Source organism: Nanorana parkeri, unplaced genomic scaffold (genome assembly GCF_000935625.1).
Source record: "Nanorana parkeri isolate BGI_ZX_2015 unplaced genomic scaffold, ASM93562v1 scaffold239, whole genome shotgun sequence".
In the NCBI taxonomy this organism is placed as follows: Eukaryota; Metazoa; Chordata; class Amphibia; order Anura; family Dicroglossidae; genus Nanorana; species Nanorana parkeri.
Window position 1 is genome coordinate 731,281 of NW_017306507.1, and position 9,664 is coordinate 740,944.

Genomic DNA, 9,664 nt, shown 5'->3' on the forward strand with positions numbered 1-9,664 from the left:
TACTGTATCTGACACTTCAAAATAACCCCGTCACCCAGTTAAAATATGTTATGCTTGTCTTTCTACCATAGATACAATTACTTAATTAGTTGGTTTATGTGCTTCTTGATAAGGTTTATTTGAGTTATCTTTTTCAGCTAATAATGTGTGCTGTTAAAGGACTACCTAGAGCACCTTCATCTTATACTCTATGGAAAAGAGACAACAGCCCCAAAATATACGTGTACTGATTAAAATGATAAATGCTGCTTCTCAGCTGCCATAACTTTCCTTGTAGTTTAGGTGCTATCTGTCTGTGTTTAAATCTAACAAGGTTTTCCAAGTAGAATAAATCTTTCTGGAGAACATTCATATAGGAACACGCATGACATTTTGGCTAAAAAGATGGGGACATAATGCTTAATTGTTAGCGATTTAAATATCACAACTGAACTGCTAAAAATTACTTTGTAGCGCTGGCCTGAAATTTTGGACAAGTAAATATACATAAAAAATGAGGGAGTAATTGCTGGTTATGAGGGAGCTGTTTAATAGTTAAATTTTACACTAAGGTGTATCCAAGAGGAGCCCATTACATATAATTTCAAATATTTGTCTAAGTAGTATTTTTAATGCAGTGTGTGCAATATAGGATAGTAAAATATGCATCCTATACAAAGTGAATTTCACAAATGTCAGCCTCTAACAAAGTAGATTTGAAAGGCTTTCGAATATAGAAGTAGTCTTGGCATGCTAACGCATTTTTGCAGACCAAACGTCAAGAGAATCTGCATATCATACGATAACCAGTTGCAACTAATTTTTGTTGGTGTTTTCCATTTTAAACTTTTGCAAACTTTATGTCTACAATTGCATGTTTTCTATGATGCTGTTTTGTATAACCTGCATGCCACAGACCCGACACTGACCAGATAATCTGCCTTCAGCAGCAACTGTTATGCACTTTCCCTTAAATTGAAATTCTTTTATCATGTTTGATCACTAACAATTTCATTTTATCACAGATAAGTTAAAAATTGCCATTAGGTATATCTGCAAGTATTATGCGCAAAAAGGAAACTTATGGCGATAACTGATTTTCATGAAGCAATCAACATTTTTGTGGTGGACTTACAACAACTTACATAGCAGTCATATGTTTATCTGTGGTCTTCCAATATTCAGTAGGTCACTAAAATGATGTGGGAATAGAAAGGATATTAGGCTTATGCGAAGGCCCGGTTCACACCTGGGCATTTTGTAGCGTGTTCAAACGCTCTGCAAAACGCTCAAACACTGAAATCCCATTATTTCCTATGGGTATGGTTCACACTTGGGCGTATTACAGGCCGTATGAACGCGCTACAAAACGTCCTATGCCCAAAGAAGTACAGGAGCTACTTTGGGGCGTTTTTGTCGCGCGTTTCCATTGGGATACAGCCAAGTAGCCCTTGGAAACGCGCGTTTGTCGCATGGTTTTTTACCGCGAATCACGCTAGAAGCGCGCATATTCGATGCGCCTAAGTGTGAACCCAGCCTTACCTTGTATTAGGTGCCTGCTCGCCACAATAGCTGAATGATTCTTTCCACAAACAATGACTAGATTCCATGGTCCTGGGTCTGACTCTCCTCCAGCACCCCATTTTTGACTTGTTATTGTGATAGGCAGCCTCACTAACTAGAAGTGAGACATGGGAGAAAGTAGACCAGAAACCATGGACGATGATCTCTGTTTGCAGAGAAAAGCTTCTCACTGTACCTAGGTCCATGCAAAACAGAATACCTATCAGCTTAATAACTTTTCTGTCTCCAAAGGTTCTGCACAGTTTAATGTGCTAATGCACGTTAAAAGCAAGACACTTTAACGTTCACCCCAAATCATATATTTTAGATTTAGAGTGTTCAGCTGGGCTTAATCACCTGCTGGCTTCTGTTATCTGTCAGAGACAAAGATAAGGTCTCCCCTTAAAAATTCTCCTCACAGCCTCACCTTATCCAAACAGCTCACACTTGTTGCAGTTTCACCATAATGGGAAATAGACAAGCAGTAGAGTGAGGTCTGCACATAATTACAGATAGGCAGATTTAGGAAAAGGTGCAGACAGCAACAAACAAATAAAAAAACAATAGTGATTCGGGACTCAACCACACTGGCATCTACTTAAAAAGTAAGCATCAATGGGTGGATTGATCCATTCATTGTATTTATATTCACTTTCTGCTTTACAAATCACCCAGTTGATGAACTGCACAGTATCTAAAAAACAGGCAGATAACTAGCTGCTTATTTGTTTCCAGACAAGAAAATGTGAAAAATGGTTAAATGAATAGGTGTTGCCCATCTCAACCACAAAGGCTTTAATTTCCATTTTTTATTCTGCCCAAGAAGATAACAAAACACAGAATTCAACTGACTGCTATGTAAAACAACGTTTTGCTTTGTTACAGTTTTTATAAATTAGCTCCATTACCTGTCATGTGTGAAAGTGCACTGATAATATTCAAAGTACATGTGTGTGCTACTGGAGAGTTGCACATTAAACTGAACCATGATACGGATAGAGTACGATTACTCAAAGTTTTGTGCCATTGCATGTATTCATTTAAATACTAAAAATCTGCAGTACTGCTGGATCCATATCTGACTGCTAGGTTTCAATTGACAGCTGAGGATTTGTGACTGGACCATGAATCAAAACGGCAGGCATTTATACCCCAGTGCCAGTGAGGATACATTGGGAATAACTTGGCAAAGGTAAAATTTTAATTATTTCCAACCCTACACTTCATCTATAAATTACATTGAGACATAGCGCTGTTGTAGCTTTTCCCACCCCTCCTTTTCTCTCTCCTGGAAACGTTTATTTACATATCACAATTAACCAAAACATTTGTGCATAGAACTGTTGAAACATATTTGCTCCATTGTAGTCAGGCTTTCCTGAGATGCGTGAACAGCTTGGACAAACTGGTATGCTGACTGGTTATATGCTCAAGCAAAATGCCTTTGGAGCAAATATGGCCAGCAGCTAATGAGTTAATCCATGTCTGGATCTCCACATGTCTGCTGTCAAATAAAAACATCTATACATTAACATTACTTTAAGGAAGCACATGCTTCAGATGTTCTAGAGAACTGGAGCTTTATGACTCTATGCATACACTGTTTATTACCAACACAACATAAACAACAGAATCATGAATAAACACATTGCAAATGTAGACCCATACATACATATTCATGCATATAATCACACAAAGCTTACTTTTGTTACATGCAGTGGTAAACTAAATCATGAACTAACCTACTAATCAACATACTAACTATTTCCTGATGGAACAGTTTTAATTTGTTTAGTCATATTAAAAGGTAAGAGAAAAGCATGTTTTACATAAATCATTAGTAATCTAAGAAAGCTTGCTAACTAAAAATATTGCTAATTGTTTGTCACAAGCATGTTTGATAATAAAATGAAAAGCAAAAGCTGGAAAAATAATGGACCATTTTAGTAAAATATTTTAGTTTTGTTGGCAGATGCTGCAGCTACTTGATTGTTGGTGTGGGTGGCAGTGTTTTTATATATGCATGCTTTTGTTCAATATGAAGTACAGATTGTTCCACTTACATTCGGAAGTTGCTACAGACATGTATAATAATAATATGTTTTGTGGCTCAGATATAAAAAAAACTTAACAAAAAAAGCCAAAAGTATTATCTATAAAAAAAGAAAATTGTCTCAATTGCTGTAAATTTTGTGTATTCTTTTCATGGAATAATACTGTCTTCAGTTGTTGTTCTCACACACATGGTTGTTGGTCAGGTTTGACCTAATCTGCCAAAAATATTGTGCATAGCGCAATGCTCTATCCTACTTAGATAAAATCAGTTAAGTTATAGCATGGGTGGGATAGAAAATACCATGATATGATAATTAGGCAGCATCTGGTCATATAGGCATTCATCATTAAGATTGCTTCCATTGTGCCATCAAAAAATAAAGAAGTCCTGTTTTGGGAACCAAACATTCAGGTCTGTCTGACTTGGTCAAACATGTGTACTGGCTGCACAGATAGCAAGCAATTGAGCTGCAAGTTTGAAAATGACTTGCTAAAGTATTGCAGACTTGCCAAGCTTCACAATTTTGTTGCACAATTACAGCAAATCTGCATTGCAAGTTTCCAGATCAACGTGCTTTGCAAAAGTACTGTACGCTTGCAGAGCTCTAGCTAAGACCTGCAGCACTCTTGCTGTAGACTTGCCAAGCAAATTTGCTACAAATTCAAAAGGTGTTAGCTAGAACTTGTGCTGCAAGTGTTCTGCAAGTCTACAACTTGCCAGGAATGTGTGCAGCAAGTTAACAAAATTACAATTTCACCCCGCCTCAAGTTTGTAGCAAGTTATCCTTGATATCTGGGTGAATGTAGGATAGGTCAGGCTAGCCATGTCTGGGCAAGATTGGTTTTCTTAAAGTATAGTTAGTATTATATTTAGGAGGCTCTGGGGCATTCCTGCTTCAGAAGACAACCAGACTGAGGTAAGATAACACTTCTTAAGAAATTCTAGAGCTATTTTATGTCTTTAGGGTGCAAGCTCAGACAATAGCTGATTAATGACTTTATTTTCTTACAAATACAGTTTAGACTAGAGGTGCACCAAAATGAAATTTTGAAACCAAAATTGAAAAATAAAATAAAAATGTCAGCCGACACCAAAACTGAATTTTTTTTTCTAACCTTTTTTATTTTTTAAAATAATATTTTTCTAAACTTTAGTTTTTTTTAATATATATATATTTATTTTTAGAAATATTTTTATTTTTTAACTTTACTGTTGGGGACTCTGGAGAAATATCAGGGTTCTAAGCAGATCCCTGATATTTCCCTTTTAAAATAGAAAAAGTGTTTGAAGACACAAAAAAATCTTTTTCTGCAGCCCCTGTTATATGGAACATGAATCCTCTATACTGAGTGTTCCTGTTCATTCATAACTTGAGGAGATAGTATGTTTACCATGTCCACAATTATGAATGAACAGGAAGTGATGTATAGTACTTCCTATTCATTCATAATTGGGGACACAGTAAACATACTCTGTCCTCAATTATGTACAAGCAGTCACTGATCACTGATTGCTTGTACCCGCTTTCTATCCTGACTCACTGTCACAGGAAGCTGAGCGGGCGGTGCAGGAAGGTGAGCTCGGTCTATTTTGACAGCTGACTCCTCCCCTGCACCGCCAGCTTAGCCTGCTGTGACAGTTGTCTCCGCCCCCACACCGCTCTCCATCCTGATTTGTCACAAACTGTCTCCTCCCGCACCGCCCTGCTCGGCCTCCTGTGACACACCGGCCTCTTACAGCGCTCTCCTCCCCCACACCGCTTGGCCTCCTCTGACAGTTTCTTTCATCCCTGCTCAACGCTGCACTGTGTCAGAGGGGACACAGAGCAGCGCCCATGGGGGGGAGGAAGAGAAACCAGGCATGCACCACAATTTCGTCCGAAAGTGCCATTTTCGGCCGATATGTTTCAGTGGCCAAAATTTTGGTGCATCCCTAGTTTACCCCAATTTTCTTAAATGTGATATTGTTAAATGAAAACTTATTATATAGTTTTTTACAGATCAACATACTAGAACAAGCCAGTCTGTAGGGTAAAAGCTTTACTGTCTCAATCACTGGGGAATTTAAAACGACCTTCCATATGATAAAGAGCAATGAGCTACAGCAACTAGACATCAGCAATCAATTTGTATAAGCCTTAGGTTTTAACTACTGGAATTTGTTCACTTTCTGATAAAGAATTGTTAATGTTGTTTTGCTGCTCTCTGACCCTTTTATGTGAATGGTTCCTAAATTGAGAAAGGTTGGGAATCTGATAATGAGAGAGGAAGTATGCCCTTTACACACTCACTAGTGAACAGTGTAGGAAACACAACTGGTAGAATGGGCAGGATTTCAGGATTTCCTGTTATCAGTTGTTATCATAAAATACAACAAAGTCAGATGTAAATAAAATATGTCAGTTATCTGCAGGGCAGCTTTATGTTTTGTGGTCTTGCTGCAAGGAAAAGGCTTGGCAGTGGCCTTTGCAAATCCCAACTTTTTTTAATAAATGTTTACACCCAGATGATTGCTAGGCAAAATTCTGTAGTATTTACTGGTTATTTTTATATATTTAAAGTTTGTAAACATTAACAAATACTTTTTCCTCAAACTAACTTCAGATGTAGAGCTTTAAAGTGACATTAAACCCTCAGATTTTTTAACATAAAACAATACTGTAATGTGCGCCTTACTGTAATCCATGGTTGTTTCCCTTCTCTTTGCTGCTCTTCCTTTTAAATCCTCATGTCTTCTCATGCTGGGCAGAACTTCTGTTTTGCAGCAGACTGCCTTACCTCAGGAATGGATACACGGTGTCTGTGTATACGTTTGTATAGGCTTGTAATCTGAGCCAGCACAACAGAAAGAGGCCCTGAGCTGAAAAGGGAAGTTCTCCCCAGCATGAGAAGAGAGAAGGATTTAAAAGGAAGAGCAGCAAAGAGAAGGGAAACAACCATGGATTGCAGTAAGGCGCACATTACAGTATTGTTTTATGTTAAAAAATCTGAGGGTTTAATGTCACTTTAAGTAGTATAAAACGGAGACACAGTCAAAAAAAGAAGAAAAGCCATACAAAGATTCTGTTAATTCCTGATTTATTAAAGTGTAAGAGGAGGTGCAGTGAACTAAACATGGGTCTGATATACTTAAGTGGCAATTGAAGAAAACATGGGCCTGACTTACTGAAGCGGAAAGTGAGATGTTATGCGCATTTGTCCATTGCAAACATCCAATAATGTGCAGGGGAATTTAAAAAATACAGCTTCCCTTTCAGTTTCCTGCACAGCAAATCATGCCTCTTGTGTGAAATAGGATACGATATGATTTACTGGCAGTTGTATAAAGTTTAAAAAAGCAGTGATTCATTCCTAATATTGTATATTAAATAGAAGGGTCGCCTAATATATGAGAGATGGTTGTTGCAAGCTTTCTACTATTTAAGATAATATGCTTTCTTTAGTTTGCCAGTCCATTGTAGTTTGTGACTGGTGATTAATTTTAGATTGAATGGCAGTTCCCACATGTTACTAAATGGAAGCATACACATTGGAAAGGGATATCAAACATAAATACAGCATATTAGTTAGGTGTACACCCAGTTAGTTTTATTAAAGTTTCCTTGTTTTCTTTTGTGTTTTCTGAATGACAGGAGCAGAATACATTTATAATAGGTATTCTCAGACAATCTTGATTTTTTTCATGGAGTTTTTTACCTTTAATAATAGTAGTCATAATAATCAAATGCTGTATAATTCAGTATAGACAATACCCTGCTCCCAAATATCTCCACATCTTTTCCAAGGAGACAGATTATACATTGCCCATTGTCAGTCTGCAGGAAATGGATCAGCAATCCATTAAGATGCCATTAGATAATCTAATTTGGAGCCTAATCTCTAAATTAGCCAGACCCCACTCTTGAAGCATGCCTAACAAAAATAAAAAAAGAAAGGGGAAAATATGTTTCTGTTCAGATCGATAGAAGTAACTGAAGCGTGAAGAAAACTGTTTGTTTTTTCCCCCCCCCTTTTTTTTGTGTAGCAGTGATCACGTCTCAGGCCGTCTGGTAACCAGGAGAAACCAGACATGATGTAATTCCAGATTGAACTTGAACTTCAGGGACTTAGAATGTGGGGCAGTGGGAACAATGGACCATAGGAATCAATAATGTCCATTTAACAGACGACCATGTTGGGAACTTAGTGTTAACATTTATGGAAGAGAAACAGCAGGATCTGCTGTGTGACCAGAATGAGATGGTCTAGATACAAGATGTTGAAAGTAAAGAAAACAACTTTTTTTTCCTTTTTTGTTCTAGCAAATGTTTTCTTCTGTCTCTCTTTCTCTGTGAGCGGCCTGTGCAGATTCCTGCAGGATTAAAAATGAGAAAAAAAAAAAAAAAGTAAAGTTCTCTCAGTGGTAAGCCAGTTGCCTGCTATAAGCACTCTTTGTTCACTTAGGTAGAACAAAGTTAATCTTACATTTCCTGTCAAATGATTTTTGGAAGAACTAAGAAAGGAAGATCAGTTAACTGGCCTAACAACACTTAATCTAAAGGAGCTTTATTTAGAGCAAATACAACTCTCATACCAGTTTACAGTGTTTCAATATTAATTATAGGTGTAAACCTATATACAAAAAATTGATTGTTAGCATCACACTCTATATATAAATTATTGATTGGCACCAAAAGCAGGCTTAAATGTAAGTTGGAGTATTTTATTTTAAAACCAATATTATTTATACACAATACCTGATCATTTTTCCATATCAATATTACACATGGTTATACACGATTTACGAGCAGGGAGTAAAGCCATTTGTCTGAGCAGAATTTAGAATGGATATTTTGGTTGACAGTTAAGACTCCTGTGATTGCCTTTTTGCAATTAAGTAAAATGTAGCACATTCCTAATCCAACAGAGGTAGCCACAGCCACACATGGATACCTGTGTTTAGTAGTCTTTTTTTTTTTACAAGATGAAACCAGCCCATCCCTGCCTAAGTCCTCAAGACTGACGCATTTCACCCATAAACAGGTCTTTATCACATTTAAGAGTGAAACACTTCAGGCATTGGGGATGTGCTGGTTTCATCTTTAAAAAAAAATGTTGGGAGCAGACCGGGCACCTACAGGTTGGAAGGGGCTTGGATTGGTGTCAGTTGGTTCCTCCACATTTGTAAAACGTTTCAGATTGGTAAATCTTCTCTGTGGATTTAGTATAATGAATGAATTATAGACGGATATGTCAGAGTAAAGGTTTATCTATGACAATCTGTATAGCCTTGTCCAGAGGCGTAACTAGAACCTTCAGGGCCCCGGTGCAAGAAACCAAGAAGGGCCCCCCCAACCCCCCACCACCATGGCACTGCATGGCTAACAGGAAGGCTGCCGAGGTCCCCAGCAAGCGCGGGACCTCAGACAGCCGATTGTTTAAAATGTTAGTGCCAGTGTCCTGTCGAGACCCGACCCATAATTTGCACTTACGTACAGACGGGATTAACGAGGAAACCGGCATTTATTTACAAAGTATTCGTTTGTAATTGTTAATTGTGACCATTAATAATATGCCGTCCATGGCAGTAAATGACGGATGGAATATTATTAATGGTCACAATTAACAATTTAAACGAAATACTTTGTGAATAAATCCCTGTTTCCTCGATAATACTGTTCTGTGCTCAAGCGCTGATGCTGAGGTCGGCAAATTCCACTACGTCTGCGTATGAGTACCTGTGAAAATGCCCAGTATTGGCACTAACTGGTGCATACCTACTTAAAAATATAATGCATTGCTGGGACTTGTAGTCCTACATAGTTGGTGCTATTCTGCATTCCTGTATACTCATCATACAGCAATGCAGAATACCACCAGCTATGCAGGACTACAAGTCCCAGCAATACATTATAATAAAAGTCAGCTAAGCAGAATAACACCAGCATCCCCCCCACACTTCCCTCTTCTCACCTGTCAACATTGGAAAGACACTGGGGGCAAACCCCTTTGTGCGCGTTGTGCTCATTTGTATGCGCACTTTAAAGAGCGTACATGAAGACACACGTTTTGATTGGCAGCTCATAAA

At 37.9% G+C, this 9,664-nt stretch overlaps 1 protein-coding gene across 5 annotated transcripts in view; it reads left to right on the forward strand.

Moving 5' to 3' along the window:
* The window catches only part of NFIB (nuclear factor I B), a 194,071-nt gene that overhangs the window by 179,667 nt on the left and 4,740 nt on the right, over positions 1–9,664 (forward strand). For 4 of the 5 annotated variants that reach the window (XM_018556487.1, XM_018556489.1, XM_018556490.1 and 1 more), the window contains one exon: positions 2,646–2,734. The exons of the other annotated variant lie outside the window; for it this stretch is intronic. In XM_018556487.1, coding sequence (XP_018411989.1) covers positions 2,646–2,734 — 89 coding nt within the window. The remainder of the gene's footprint in view (positions 1–2,645; positions 2,735–9,664) is intronic. 5 annotated transcript variants of the gene reach the window in all.